The following is a 15819-nucleotide window of genomic DNA, read 5'->3' as shown; positions in this document are numbered from 1 at the left end:
GAAAATCCAATATTACCATATTTTCTAATATCTGCTAAACGTTAGCACATGATGTTTACCATTGATATGATTTGACGGTGATGCAATTGCAGGTATTTTCTGAATAATATTTGACTTCCTCTGCTCCAGAACTGGAATGCTGCCTCCAGCTGTGCCCGCAGCAGGACTGCTCTCTCAGCAGGCTAGTGAGCACTAGGAAGCGCATCCCTGCAAACTGGGATGAAGCCGGGGTCCAGGGGCGCGCTCGGGGCCGGCGCCGTGTGTCTGTGCACAGTGGCTGAGATCCGATTCCTGCGAGAACATCTGCTGAGCGCCCTTCGCACATCTGGAGCTGGCCGGGTTAGCAGCCCTTGCCATCCTGCCCCAGCCAGGGGACGCAGGGCCACCTCTTACAAGTCCCTGCTTTGCGTGGGAGCCCGGGATTCATCCCTCCCGACGCCCGCACTGCAATCCCGGCAGAGGCTGTGGGCACGGAGCGAGGCAGGGCCAGCTCCCGCACGCCGCGGGGTCCCTGCGCATCATCACGGCTCGGAGTCGTCGCCGGGACATCTCCTTACACAGGCGGTAACTCGCTGTCAGCACCAACCACCCGGCAGCGCGAGTGCGTTTTCCAGCAAACGCACCGTTTGCCTTGGCCACGGTCAGAGATGCCCTTGAAGAGACAGCACCGATGCCCGGGGAGCGCGGGTTTGCTGCAGCCAAACCGGAGAAAGCTGAGGGCTTTGCTCCGACCTCTGCAGCCTGAAGAACGTGCCCGCTATGCTGATTACCAAATGCTCGCTGTTGGTAGGGGTGCCTAACCGTACCCGTGAGCTATGCGTACCTGCGGGAGGCAAGACAGAGTTGAAACCTGCCCGGGAGGTGAGGAGTGAGGACATATGCAAAACTCCCGGCTTCTGAAGAGCTGTTCTGAGAAAACGCGGCTCTCACACCCATCTCCATCACTTCAAACTGGGATCACTGACACGGAGTGCAGAGTTAACAGCGCTCTTGGAACCATCCAAAAACTCCCCGCAGCAGCACAGCTGTGTACAAGCGGTGCTGCGCAGCTCCCCCGAGCACGGGCTCCCTCCGCTCCATCCGACTCCCGCTTCCTCGCGGCCCTCGCTGGGCTGGGCAAACCCTACTGCCTTCCCCGCTGCAAGCTTTTGTCCAGATAATGGAGAAAAAGACAGAGAGCTGGCTAAAGAAACCCCAGCCAACCCATTGTGCGGACGTACACAACTGGACATTTACTCGCAAGCTCGCTCCGGTGAAAATCAGAGTTAGGTCTCGAAACAGCATTAGGGCGAGACGTGGTGGTGCTGCCGGGGGGGCTCGGCTGTACGGGAAAATTCAGCTTTGCTGCAGGGGCAGGATGGATCTGGGGTTACGAAAGGCTTTGGGGGAGCAAGAGGAGCCAGGCAGGGCTGGAAGGGGGCACCAGGCACCTGCGGGGCCCCGCTGCCACCCCCCCATGGCTTCCCTGCCGGGCGGCCGCATGGGGACACATCCCTGCAAACAGGGAAGCCTGTCCCTGTACCCCACCGAGATACGCTCGTAGGATGCTTCGGTTATAGCACCTCAGAGGGAATGCTGTGTTCATTTCCCTCGATGCGTTAGGTAGCAAGTACTTAATTGAAATACTTAATTTTGTCTCCCTTGGTATGCGATCTTCACTGTTTGCTGCCTGTTTGTGTTCTTGGCCGTTTGGGGAAACTGTGTAATGTGAGTATTAACGCACTATTAAACCTTCTCAGTAGAATCGTCTTTCTTGGCTGGTAGCTGAACAAAAGATCTTTTCTACTGAGAATAGTAATTTCAATTTAAAATGGCAATATAGGAAGAAGGCAAGATGCTCCCTGCTGTAATTAGAACAAATTTTCTAGTATTCTGCGTTATCTTTAGGCTCTGGAAGTGCAGTTGCTCTACTAGGATTAATAAGTCACCTGCATTAACTCTATTTATTGCTGTGTTGTATCACAGGGGCATCACAGTGGCAGCGCTGATCAGAAACTATATGCATATTCTGAAATACAGAAGGCACACTGAAACAGCAGGTTTGTTATTCTTTTTGGTTTATAATATTAATAAAGGCAAAGAGGGAGAAGAAAAGACGTATAGTATTCATCCCTGTGGGAATATGTGACAGTCACGTCAGATGCTTACCAGGGCCTTACGGACCAAGCCGTCTGAATTCCCACGCTAGCCACCCACCACAGTACCCACTATTGATTCTAAAATTATAATCTTTTGCATGCACAATACTGTGCCATTTCTGTCTCCCAAAGTTCACACCCTGTTGGGACTCTGTCGCTCCTTGGGGCTTACGTTACGCTGCGTGCAGATCTATTTAATTAGCCCATGAACAGATTTTGTTTTCAAGACAGCAAAATGTCAGCTCAGACATTAAAAACGCACACGGGGCGGGGGAGAGAGCCGCTTCCCCTGCCTTAGCAGCAGGCACCGGGGGTATCTCCTTGCGGGCTGTAGCACAGCGGGGTTTTGTCACCCCCAAGGAGCGGGCTGACAGTTCTCCAAGAATGGCAGTAAGGACAGCAGCGTCGGATCTGCAGGGACGGCAGGCACAGGAGGGCAAAGCAGTGGCGAAGCAGAGACTTCGATGGCAGAAGCACCAGCGGAGCGTTGGGCACGCATTCTGCTGGCAGTTTTTGTGAGCGGGCTGGGAACCCAGTTAAGACTTGCTCTCGACCAGCAGCGCATGTCGTATCTGCAACAGACACGTCTAATGATTCTTATCAGCCCTCGAACTGCCATTTCCCAGGTTTGTTTTCTGAGGAAAGGCAAACAGAGGCAGCCGAGGCTTGCAGCGGTGAGCGGGTCCCGCGCCGTGCCGGGCTCGCTGCGGCGCTGCCAGGGCTGCCGTGCCGGGGTCGGGGTCCCCTGCCCCCCCTCGCCCCCCTCCCCAGGTTCCCAGGACACACGCGCTCCTTTCGGCAGCGGAGCGGTAGGATCCCTGGGGCTGGTGCCGAACTGCAGACCAGAAGCCCACCCTGTCAGCCCTTCGCGAGGGGGAAAAGGGAATATTGGGCACCTCTTGTGGGAGATTTGACATGCCTTCCTGGTTTTCTTTACTGTCACGGACTTTTTTGGCTTGCACATCGCTTCCTTGCCAGCGTTCAGCCTTCCGCCTCAGCTGCTAAGGGCAGCAAGTTCTTGCAGGAAGGTGACAGAAATTGCTTATTGTGCAAAAGCAACTTCCCACGTACCTGTCTGCTCACCCTCACGTTTCCCAAATAGATGTACTCACAAGTCGAGGCCAAACCTGGGCATTTTCAGCGCGTGAAGCTAAGGCTGGAAGGAAACAAAAACTGGGGTAAATAGCCACTGCTAAGAGTCTGTCTACTATGTATTTTTAAGTATTTTTAAATAAACAAGGACAGGCTCTGCTTTTTTGTACAAGTAGGGGTTTGCTCAAATCCTTTAAACCAGAATTTCCTCAATTCTCACCTATATGTGCAGGTGGCCGCTGGAAGTCCAGCTGAGGGACTTCCTACAGCTTCAAAGTTGTAGTATTTTAAATACTGCAGGCAGTAGTATTTTAAAATAAAATAAATCTGTATTTCAGGCTCGCTGTGGAAAGTCTGCAGCTGTATAAGGAGTGCTGAGAAGGGACGCTGTCTTCTGTGACGAATGAAAAAGGGAGATACGAAACTGCAGAGACTGGAGAAGGAAAACACAGTGTGATTAAAGCATTATTCAACCTAACGCATTTCCTAATGAAAAGGACAATGAAGCTCACCAGAAGCCAATAGGAAGGTCACGAGCCAATTCAGGTAAAATGTGAAATAATAGGCATTTTTGCAGCAGAAAGGTGTCCGGCAGCGGGGAGTCGAGAGCAGCTCACCCTCCGAGTTCTGTCCTCACCCGCCCCTGCCAGCAGCACTCCCGAGAGAGACGAGGAGTGCCTCATACACGTGTGTGTTTATAGCTATCTATCTATATTTACCCTCACTGTGAGCAGGCATTGCGATGATCATTTACGGGGGTCCTCTCTACCAGCCTCTCAGTCTGCACCTGGTTTGGGCCTGTTGTTCATACCAGCACACTCTGAAATATTGAAATCTGCATCTAAATCTTCCTGATAAGCAAAACCAACAGGTAGAAACAGCTGGATTTATGTCCAGACCGTTCCCTTCGCACACACCCACACACTGCGATAGTTCAGCGCTAATTGAACTGACTGGGAATTTCCATTTGCTCTCAAGCATGCTTTCTTTTCTCATTAGGGGTATATCATCCGTTTGAGTTGAGTTAAATCAGCTGTTAACAGAACAAAACATTCAGTTTAGTGGAAATCAGCGGTATAAAATCCCAGATTTTGCAGAAAGTGCATTAAGAGGCAAAGCTGGAAGGAATTCAGTTTCAGCTACACCAGACAGAAACCTATTCAGCTACGAGGCATATGCTAGAGCTATGGAGGAAAAGGTGCTAATGCAACATGCTTTGTGGTTGTGGTCCAAACTAAGAACAGATCAGTGATACCAGCAGGAAGACACTAATTTGCTGGCTGTGTACGAAGGCATGTAACAGTATGGCTGCTAAAAAATATGCCTCGGTCTTTACTCAAGTAAGTGCTTGGACCTTGCGCAGCTGAAGCACTGCAGTCAGAACGTGCAAACTGTTAAAACCAGTATGTGAGATTTCCATTTCCAGTACTGGCAGGCTCGGAAGGGCGGTGCTGAGACGCGGGCTGCCGATGAAGCAGCGGGGATGTAGCTGCTTATACGGCACCGGCTGCACGGCTCTGGCTGCAGCGGGCAGGCAGTTTCCTTGGCAGGTCCAAAGTGCCACTTAAAGCCGGTGAGGAGCGAGGGTCCCGGCCATCCGCACGCCTCTGCCCTCCATCAGCAGCGCCCGGCTGAGCCCAGGCTGGAGCAAGAGGGGAAAAGTGGTGTAGGCAGAGACAGGAGGTGAGGTTCGCTAGGCTAGGCAAAGGATGAAATACGGAGCAGCCGCAGTAACTGGGGTATAAAAAAGGAAGAGGAAAGGCTGGACAAAGTGGGGTATGTGAGGCAGGAGTAAAAAGGAAGCTAGAGTGCCAGTGATTTGGAAAACGTGCATTAAAAAGGGAAATGGCTCTTTTCTACTCTGGTGAGGCATGGTGAGCGTGGTTCTGGAAAGATGCTGCTGTTTACGGCATGGGGTAGCACCTGATCTTCTAATGGTGGAGGTGCTTCCCCGGGAGAAGCCGGGAGCCGATGTGTGAGCGTGACGTTACGCCCTCGAGGGTACCGTCAGAAACTGCTGGGGCAGGGAGGACGCTTGATGCTGGTAATCAATGCCAGCAACACGGTCACAATGGGTGTCTGCTTCGGGTGCCCGCCCTTCCAAAAAGCCATCGAAAAATGAGATGACACTCAGAAAAAAGTTACAGGGATGAGTCAGGTGTCTTAGAAAATCCTGCCCTGGCACAGAAGGCTAAATAAATTGAAGTCTCTCAGACCAGCTTATAAATCTGAGCTTGGAGTCTTTAGTAACGGATCAACAGCGCTGCAGCTGAAGGATGTGAAGCATGGATTTGGTACGGATTCACTTCTGCCTTCAGATATTTATGCATTTGTGTTCATCCTTGACTACGCGTACTGGCCCCGCAGGAACGTTACACCAGAGGAAGAATCATCCTCTCTGCCGCCACAGCTTCATGCCGGATCGGGTGTTGTCTGTCTCTCCTGTCCCGGCGAATGCCACGTCGGCGTCAACGCTGCCACGGGTGCCTGGGCAAACCCAGCACACGGCGGGGTCCCCGTGGCCCGGCCCCGCGCCCGGCGTTGCTGCCGGCGCCTCAGCCTGTCTCAGGCACGAGCACAAATCCTAAGAAGTACAGTACCTCCTTCCCCGGGCGGCTGTGGGCTCCCGGAATTACTGCTCCGACCTTTCGTCTCCACGGTTTGGATTTACGGCGCTGCTTAGGTAACCGAGGCAAACAGGCGGTAGTTCATAGTGCATATTTACTGATGCTATCTAACGCTGCTCTGGTATGACTCAAAATTTGCTCAAGACGGAGAATTCAAAGAAGCTGCCAAGAGAAGCTATGTGTTAGCAATGGGACTGAGAGAATCACTAATGAAATAACAATTACAAAGGGAAAGATAAACTAAAAGGCTTCTCGTACGCTAATAGCATCGCTTTGTACTTTTTGTTATTTTTCTTACACAATAATCCAAGTTGTTTATTGGAATAAACTCTGGTTTTGGCCATGCAGCTGATTCTCCGAGGACCAAGATGGCTTTTTCATAAACCAGCATGGTGGGCTTGATATTATTATACTGTATTCACCGTACGTCTGGTTTGTGGATTGAGTGTTTTCTCTTGTGGGAACACTGAGGCTAAGGATTAATTTTTGCTGGCACTTTAAAATCCTAGAGGGCACCACTGAACAGTTTTGTAAACTGGGTTTGCTTTACAAACACAGATTTTACAGGTGTTGCTGTTCTGGTCTCATTTTTCGCTTTCCTTTCTCTTCGCATCCAATTTGTATTAAAATGAAGAAGAATCTTCAAAGTAGTAAATACGAGGGCGGTGGACGAGTACAAAAAGAAAAAAAAAAACCCTAACGTACAAGAAGAGAAGGTCTCCATATTTACAAAATTTAAGCCGTGGCTTCAAAGTCGTAGTCTGTGTAACTTGCCCCGAAAGAGATGCCAGGCCGGCAACTCCATCTGCATCCACTTGCATGTCCCTACAGGGATACAATATGCAGCTGATTTCCCGATTAAGCTTTCCCAACAAAGTAGTTTTATAATTTAGACAGCCTCGAAAGTTTGAAAAATGAATGCATATTCATGAAGTACTAATAATCCTCCGTCTAGAAGACAGCTTTTAGCTGAGAGCAGATATGACTAGCTCATGTATCACTCACCACACATCTTAACTAAAATGTGAACAAGGAAGAAATGGCTGAAACCAGCAGATTGTGTTTTGCTAAGACAATAAATAATAATCGCATTCTGACTCAAGCGCCAAATGTATAGCGCTTAATTAGAGGTCAGTAGAGCATATTTCTGCTCAGCTGTTCCATTTACAGCAATTAACATGTTCGCGTAGCTCAAACTGGGTTGCAGAGCAGATTTCAAAGGGCTGAGCGAAAGCAGGACCGGGGAGGTGGCGCTGGGCCGCTCGCCGCAGCAGCGCAGCAGCAGCGCACCCGGCCCCGACGGTGCTGGCGGCCTCCGGGCAAGATGGCGGGCGGAGGGCGCTCAGCCCAGGCGCGGTGTCCTCCTCCTCCTCCTCCTCCTCCTCCTCCGCCGAGGCCTGGCGAGGACCCTGCCCTCCTCTGCCCCGGCCAGCGCTGGGCCGCCCCGTGTGCCCGCGCTTCGCCGGCGTCGTGCCCCCCACAGCACCTCGGGGCGAGGCGACGCCACGCCACGCCACGCCACGCCACGCCGTCGAGGGCGGGCGGCCGTGCCTGCCGGCGCTGGCCTCGCCTGTGGCGACACGCCCGCCGCGCCGCCTGGGCCCGCCGGCCTGCTCCGCTACCGCCTCTGCCCCCCCGAGCCCCCTGCCTCGGGCGGGCCGGCTGACCCGGGCGGGGGGCCCGAGGGAGGCGGGTGTCGCCCGCAGCGAGGGCTGCGCCGGGAGCGGGGCTGCGGGCTGTCGGGGGCTCCCGCGGCCCCCTGCCCGTCCGCCATGTGCCGCGGGCGGGGAGCGGCGAGCGCCGCCCGCCTGCGAGGGCGGTGCGGAGGGCGGGCGGCGCGCCCCTGGGCCGAGTCGGCGCCTCGTCCCTCCCTCCCGCCCGCTCGCCCTCCCTCCCGCAGTCCGCCCGGGGCCGGCGCGCTGCCTCCCGCGGCAGAGGGGGCTGCGGCGGCGACGCCGCCATGGAGGGGCGCCCCGCGCCTCAGGCGCCGTAGAGCCCGGCCGCCCTGCCCTGCCCTGCCCTGCCCTGCCCTGCCCGGCGATGGGAGCCGGCTCGGCCGGGGCAGCTGCGGGCGGGACGCCGCCCCCCGCCGGGCGGACGCTGCCGGCGGCGAGGAGAGGCGAGCGCGGGCTGAGGAGGGCGCCGAGGGAGGCAGGTGGGGGCGGCCCCGGCGGCTCCTCGGAGCCGGGCTGGGGCGCGGCGGCGGCCGGGGGCGACGCGGGGAAGCGGGCGGAGGTGACTGGCGAGAGCCGGGCGGGCTGAGGCGACCCGGGGCGGGCGGAGGTGGGCTTCGGGGAGGCGGGCGGAGCCGCGGCGGCGGCGGCGGCGGCGGCGGCGGCGGCGGGCGGTGGGACGAGGCCGGCGGCCGGGGCGCGGCGGTGCTCGGCTGAGGAGCGCGGGGGGAGCGGCCGCCCCTTCGCGGCGCTCGCCCTCTCTCTCCGTCGCCTTTTCCCGGCTCTCGCCCCCGCTCCGCCTGCCCTGCCCCTGCCCCTGCCCGGCCGGGAGCGGGAGCGGGAGCGGGGCCCGCCGGCGGCAGGCAGCCCCCCCCGCCGAGGTGTCCCCGCCGCTGGGGGGGACGCGGTCCGCGCCCCACGCTAGACCGACCTGCGCGGGTGGGAGAAGGCTGAGCCGCTTGGAAACCCGCTGAAGGAAAGCAAGCCGGGCAGGTCCCACCTTCCAGCTAGGTTTTCTTTGCTCTTTTCTTTTTTTTTTTTTTTTTTTTTTTTTCTTTTTTCTTTTTTAGATGCGCTGCTGTTCCCGTAGAGACTCTGTTGCTTCCCCTCGGACCTATGTGACTCTGGTGGAAGGATCATGACCGAAGTCCTCTTCTCTGCTGCTTTGAATGGAACTGAACCCAACCTACTATCCAGCAGCGGCTGGTCTGCGGGAAACGCCACCACCAAGTGTTCCCTGACCAAAACCGGCTTCCAGTTCTATTACCTGCCCACCGTCTACATTCTGGTCTTCATCACTGGGTTTTTGGGCAACAGCGTGGCCATCTGGATGTTTGTCTTCCACATGAGGCCTTGGAGCGGCATCTCGGTTTACATGTTCAACTTGGCCCTGGCCGATTTCTTGTATGTCTTGACTCTGCCCGCCCTCATCTTCTACTACTTCAATAAAACGGACTGGATCTTCGGCGATATCATGTGCAAGCTGCAGAGGTTCATCTTCCACGTGAACCTGTACGGCAGCATTTTGTTTCTAACGTGCATAAGCGTGCACAGGTACACGGGAGTGGTGCACCCCTTGAAGTCGCTGGGGAGGCTGAAGAAGAAGAACGCGGTGTACGTCAGCACCCTGGTCTGGGTCATTGTGGTGGCCGTGATTTCTCCCATACTCTTCTACTCGGGAACGGGGATAAGGAGAAATAAAACCACGACGTGCTACGACACGACAGCTGACGATTACCTGAGAAGTTACTTCATTTACAGCATGTGCACCACCGTGCTGATGTTCTGCATCCCATTCATACTGATTCTTGGTTGCTATGGGCTCATTGTGAAAGCTTTGATTTACAAAGATTTGGACAATTCTCCTCTCAGGAGAAAGTCGATTTACCTGGTTATTATTGTGTTGACGGTCTTTGCTGTGTCTTACCTTCCCTTCCACGTGATGAAGACCTTAAATCTAAGAGCCAGAGTGGATTTTCAGACTCCACAAATGTGTGCCTTCAACGATAAGGTTTATGCCACTTACCAAGTGACGAGGGGTCTGGCCAGCCTCAACAGCTGCGTCGACCCCATTCTTTATTTCCTGGCAGGCGATACCTTTCGAAGGCGGCTTTCCAGGGCGACCAGGAAATCGTCCAGAAGAAGTGAACACAACGTGCAGTCCAAAAGCGAGGAAATGACTCTCAATATTTTATCAGACTACAAACAGAACGGAGATACCAGTTTGTGAACAAATGCGAAAGATTTCGGAACAGTTTGAAAAAATCCTCCGCTTTGAGACAGTAGGATACTGTAGTGCTACAAGTGTGTGAGGAAAATCTACCAGTCTCTCAAATTCGCTTTAGGTAAAGCCTCATTTTCTGATCTTAGAAAAAGCCTAACAAAGTCAGTGGAAGATTTTTAATGGAAAATAACGTGTCAAAATTCAGCTTTCCTTCTCCTTACAATATTCTCATTTCTTTCTGACTTGTGTCAGATAAAGTAAAACGAAGTAAATCCCCTGAAGGAAGAAAGCGATCCAAGTGCTTCTGTTTTAATGACTTAGTCTCCCACGTTCAAAAATGTTCTCAATCAGCCTCTCTTTAAAAATAGGAAATAAAAATAAGAGCGAGCAGTATCTTCTCGTCTGAGGCTCAGTCCACATGCCTAGCCTTTCGCTCACTTGCCGTTGTAAACAAGTATTTAAATCAAAGTCACGATGCAGTTATCTCACCTTTGCAGTTTTATTACTTCTTCATCTACTTCTAGTGTTGATAATTATTTGATAGTTCGGTAGCATTTATGATTCAGTCTTCTTTGAGTGCCGGTGTTTTACAAAAGGTAGGCTTACTGATGTGTGCATGATTATGCTTTCAGATTACGATGGTTGTTCATGAAAAATCTGGACCCCCTTTAAAGGCAAATTGGCTTCCAGGTGAACTGACACCTCAGCCCCTGGCAGACAGATAAGCAGGTCGCTCTAGGAGCTGGTGCCAGCAGGCGCCTGCTTTGCACGTGCACGTAGCGGTGCGTTTCGCGAACAGATGTCGGCGGGCGAACGCGTGCGGAGGCGATTTGGTTCCGAGCGGCCGGCGGCCCGATCCTGCCTTCTGTGCTGAGGAGGACCGGCGCGTCGCCAGCCGGAGGAACGGCGGGACGGGGCTGAGCACGGACTGGGCTCGCCTGGGGAGTGAGTGCCTGCGCCAGCTCTGCGGAGCTGGGGGGCGAGACGCCCGTCCCAAAGGCTGACCCGCATCGCGCCGCGGCGCGAACGCCTGACTGCCGGCGTTGGGAGCCTTGCCGGAGTTCTTTACGGGTAAAACGTGAGACGTGTGTGTGCTGGAAATAACTGTACCTTTCAGACAAGTAAAACTACAGTTGCTCGAGTTACCTGCGTTTTCGTTTGGTATGAAAATGTTTCTGTTCCTGGCAACCTTTAGAGGCAACGTCAGAGTTGTTTCCCAAGAAAATAATCGTTACGATGGGTAATATAAATGGATTATATATTATATATACATATGAAAAATAATTGGGGGGGATTAATTTTTTTGTACTGTGGCAAATAAATTACCGTATTAACGAGATGTTGCGATATACTACAGACTAAATCCGGCCCTTTATTATATATCTTCTCCGAATGTGGAGCAGGTCATGCAAAATTAGCCAAACTGCAATATTGTGTAACACAAGAGCTAGTGATGAGAGCACAGGCGAAATCTCACATGAGCAGTCTTACTCATTTCTCATATTTTTAAGAAATGTATTTGAAAATATTGTGTGCTAAAAATGGTATGAAAGCACGCTCTAAATTATAAATTTAGTGTACAAAATTAAGTTCTATGTAATCCTAAGGGTGATTTTAACAAATCTTCATTCCTCCAGTCTTCATAGTAGAAGTAAAATATTTATATTTTACTTACTAATTTCCAGTGATTGGTAACAACAAGAATAGCTCTAGTTATTTTTTGACAACATTGTAAAGCAGCTTCTGTTCACACGTACAGCTTCTTAATCTGCCAAGTCCCTATTTATTGAACTTATTTATTAGAAAGCTAAATGTAAAGTACGTAAAGTGTGGTTCTCCGTGTTCATATTCAGAATTGGGCATTAATGGAAAATTTAACAGCATGTTTCAATCACTGTAATACTGTGTCTTCTTAACAGAACATCTTTGTAATAAACTCAATTCCACCCTGACTATTCACTGTTGATATGTAACCTAGTGATAAATTAGACCGCTGATTTATAGCCTAGAGATAAATTAAACTACTGCTTAGGAAGCATGGCTTCTTAAGGCAGTATTAAGATCTCATTTAGCCCTATAAGATGAAAAATGTAGAGGTAGTGAAGAAATCCCAACCAAGGGTCAATTGCTAATTAATCCCTACTGACAAAAGACTGTGGAACAGCACAGCCTATTTATATCACCGGAGAATGAGCCTGATTCACAATAAATGACTTCTCCTATTATGTGATTATTTGAGACTTCATTCAGCTGAGGCGTGTCTTGTTTGGAATGGCAGAGGAATTAAATGGAGAGAGTGCATAAAAATAGGATACTCTCTGAATCTGCTTCTCTAGGTTTAAAATCGTGTTCATTTCCCAGCGTTTCGTGGTCTATTTCTCTCTTTTCTTTCAGTTAGGAAATAAAATGTTCCACTAATTCATGTCTGAAAAAAGATCCTAAACAGACACAGCAGAATGTAAAACCGCACACCCAGGTTGGTCCTTATGTAGTTACTTACAGTCTTTTTGCAATATGTCTCTTTAATATGGCAAAGTTGGCTGACTATTACAGCGTGTATTGAAATCCAAGCGCAACAGAATTCTGCGGGCCCAGCTATAGCAGGCTGGGCAAGCTGCAGGAGAGACCCACGGTCTGGATGGACACCCTGCCAGGGAGATCCACCTTCTGGAGCTCAGGACAGCCGTGCCTCTCTTGTATTGTCTTCCCTGCCGTCCTCTGGGTCTCGGACACCTGCCGTGGTTTTATGCTTTCCTCGTGAACCCGCTGAAAGCTCTCTCTGTTCCATCTTGCTTTGCTGAAGAGAACTCTGCAGTTGGCCAGATGATTCACCCCGTTCATTACTGAGGTCTGTTCTGATACTTTATTTAGCGAAGATCACTTTTACCGATGATCAGCCGTGGCAGGCAACTGCACTCGGCATCTTCACCTCACGGAAGCGTACAGGAGCCTCCCACCGAACAGTGAGAAGGATTGTTAAATGCGTTTTACACACGGTTTATTTTCCATCTTTCAGATCCTATGGCCTGCAGAGCTAACACCTCAAACCGCCTCCTGCTCCGATGTGACGCCCTGCTGTACGAGATGTCACAGCCTCCTCTGAATCCAGCTGGCGCTTGGAGCCGAGCCTCACAATCTCATGTAAAGTTCCTGCTCTTTTTTTAAGCGTTGCTGTATTTGACATGGGGTAGTCACAACCTCTGCGAAGTCACACCAAATTCCTATCTCCTCCCACACGATTACTTTTTACCTGCAACGTGACGGAATCGTGTCTGTTGGGGCGTCCCATCAGAGAGGAGGCTGGTCAGACGGGGGGATTGGACACCACCGGGACAAAAACCAGGCAGATCTTCTGCAGGCAGTGCGATGGCTGGAGCCATTAGCTCCTGGGGAACTTGGCAAGTCTGTTGTCAAATATTTGCCTTTTGGCACTTACCCTTATTATAATACGGAGGACAATCAGTCCACCAGCGTTAGAGGCCCAGGGTGGTATCTGTGTTTATCTATAAACCTCTGTGACGGGAATGGTCGAAGGAGCCTTTCCCTAAGCCACTTGACGGGAGTTTCTGATCTGTCCGATATGCAAAGAGAAGGCAATCTCAGCTACAGCCTTTGGGCTGTTAATTAATCAATGCTGACGATGGGTTGGGTTTACTAGGAACTAGATTCAGCACATCGTCTCACTACAGGAAGACCACCTAAAACTTCCGTCTTCCCTTGTTGTGCTGTAGTAGCCTTCAGCTAGCGAATGAGATTAAACGTTTTATGATTTCACCGTCATGCTTTTAACCTATTTTTCCTCTGGGTATATTTGGGAGTCTTTTAATAACTACAAATCATTCACTGAAGACACCAAAAGGTTTGAAGTAAATAGTTATTTAGAGCTTAAGTTTTGCCAAAGCATTCTACAATGCTCCACGCTGAAACAAATTATTATTCATTAGCTATATTTTGCTTCCTTCAGCTCACAGGGTTACTCTTTTTTTCTCGTTTATGCCCATTAACTCTTACATATGGTAACCTTTAACACAAAATGAAATCGTTATGAAACCTGCGCATGATCTGCTGTCAGTTTGCACATTCTTGTAACGCAGCACCACGGATTTTTTTGTTTTAATCCAGTTCATATGACACCAAGTTAATGAAATAATGATGAGACATAGGGAACCAGAAGTATCTTGCCTGACCCTGTTCTCAGCAGGAGATTGCACTCGATGCCCCGGTAAGCTGCCTCCCAGCCCGAATTCCCCTGCGGTCCCACGGCAGTTGGCTGTGGGAAGCTGCAGGGCCGTTTCGGTGGCTGACGGCCCGGCGCAGAGCATCCCGCTGCCTTCCTGGCCGTGCCCAAGGACAGAAGCTGAAGATCTGTTTCCATAGTGTGGGCCCATAGACTAAACCCTCGAGGTCATGCTGCATGAGCCCGAAGAGGGGTCGTGCCGAGTTTTCCTGAGCCTGGCATCTCCTTTCTGGATGAGGAAGGACAAGGCAGGGGGGACAGCGGGGCACAAGGCTCCGGGCGCGTCGGGTGCCTCTGGCGCAGGTGCCCGGCCGAGCTGCAGGAGCCGCGGCTGCTCCGGCTGCGGGGCTGAGTCCGTCTGGAGCCCGCTGAGCCCAACGCGCTGGTTGTGCTAGCGCTGGTCCCGCCGGGAGCTGGGCACAACGCGGTATGGAAAGGGGCTCTTCTTCCCCGCTGCCACACACAGGCAGTCCCACCTGGAAAGGCAGGGCTGTAGCAGGTAAAGGCGCTGGTCCCGGGGGTGCCAGGAGACAAAAAAACTGCTAATTGCCTTTCTGGGGTTCGGGCTTTTTTTCCCCTTGTTATTAGTTCTTGTCTTCAGATTGGTCCAGAACGAAAAACGTTAATGAGGAGTGGTTTGTCTTAATACAGGTATGACTTCTGTGATAAGCTCATTCTTTTTCAAGTCTATAGATTCATACTTGTTACCTGCCATGGTTAGTCTTCACCTCTGGTAACATTTTTGAAGGAAGTTATAGGCCTGAAGTTGAATTTCAGTATGCAAAATGTATTCCAAGCTCCTGAGCAGCTGTGCTCAACATCTGCTGGTTGCAAACTGGGGATGGTGCAAGCGCTGGGACGAGTAGAGCTGCAGGGGCGTGAAATGCTGACCCTCAGGTGGACGTTGGTTTAGACAACACTAAAAGCCCTTAACTTTAAAAAAAACCCACAACAACTATAGCTGCTTGAACAGGACTCTTTCACCCTGCTTACATTTGCTGTATTATTTCTAACTTCAGGTGCTTTGCACTGAATCAGAATCTACTACAGAATAGTATTTCCAGAGCCTAACTGTATTGGCACAGTAATTTCAAATACTTTGAAGACATACGGCTTGTGAATTAAAACCACTACTTATTTTGTGGCTGTGAATTACAGTGTGTTTCAAGGATATACGTGAAAATGTTTATTTTTCTATTGTACTGTGATTTTAATATTGTTGAGTAGGTTTAATTTTTGTGTAAATACTAGTGAAATTTGACTGCAATGTCTGCAGAGACAGTGCTACTTGGTATTTAAGCTCAGGTTATGTAACTGCTTTAATTAAATAGTAGTAAAAAAAAAATCCCCTTATTTGTCTATAATTTTAATGAATAAAAAGATTTTGTTTTTTAATAAAGCACGAGGTTGTTTGCATGTACATTTACTGTTAGGCATGGCTTTTGAAGTCGTAACTATTTTTAGTGGCAGCAGAACTGCAGCCACAGAGTTACTGGCACTGTACCTAGCAACCTCACTTTGAAACCGCTCCAATAAAATTATGAAACCCTTTTTCTGCCTTTTGTATTATTGCAATTAATTCATGTTTCCAGGTGATTCTTCAGGCAGCGCTATGTACTTAAAAACAGATAATAAAAGGTTTGCAAGATATATAAAGTTTAAAACCTTGCGAAGAACCAGACGGATCAACTGAGAATCAAAAGAAGTGAGTAAAAGAATGATGCTTCGTCTTGTAGGATTTGAGGGGACGGCATGTCCGCCGGTGGCAGGTGAATGACCCACCTCCTAACGGAGACGGAGGCAATATGCATGTGCGGTTCTGCGGGCG

The 15819-nt window shown here is 50.9% G+C and overlaps 1 protein-coding gene across 8 annotated transcripts in view; it reads left to right on the top strand.

Moving 5' to 3' along the window:
* The window catches only part of P2RY1 (purinergic receptor P2Y1), a 43878-nt gene extending 28336 nt beyond the window's left edge, over positions 1-15542 (top strand). For 2 of the 8 annotated variants that reach the window (XM_049802127.1, XM_049802126.1), the window contains 4 exons: positions 130-1264; positions 1966-2039; positions 3569-3776; positions 8601-15542. In XM_049802127.1, coding sequence (XP_049658084.1) covers positions 8669-9760 — 1092 coding nt within the window. In that variant the 5' untranslated portion in view covers positions 130-1264; positions 1966-2039; positions 3569-3776; positions 8601-8668 and the 3' untranslated portion in view covers positions 9761-15542. The other 6 variants (XR_007506275.1, XR_007506277.1, XR_007506276.1 and 3 more) reach the window with 6 other exon arrangements.
* The last annotated feature ends 277 nt before the right edge of the window (positions 15543-15819 follow it).

This window comes from Accipiter gentilis, chromosome 6 (assembly GCF_929443795.1).
Source record: "Accipiter gentilis chromosome 6, bAccGen1.1, whole genome shotgun sequence".
Lineage (NCBI taxonomy): Eukaryota > Metazoa > Chordata > Aves > Accipitriformes > Accipitridae > Astur > Astur gentilis.
The sequence above is the reverse complement of the archived record's forward strand: the minus strand, read 5'-3'. Positions and strand labels throughout refer to the sequence as shown.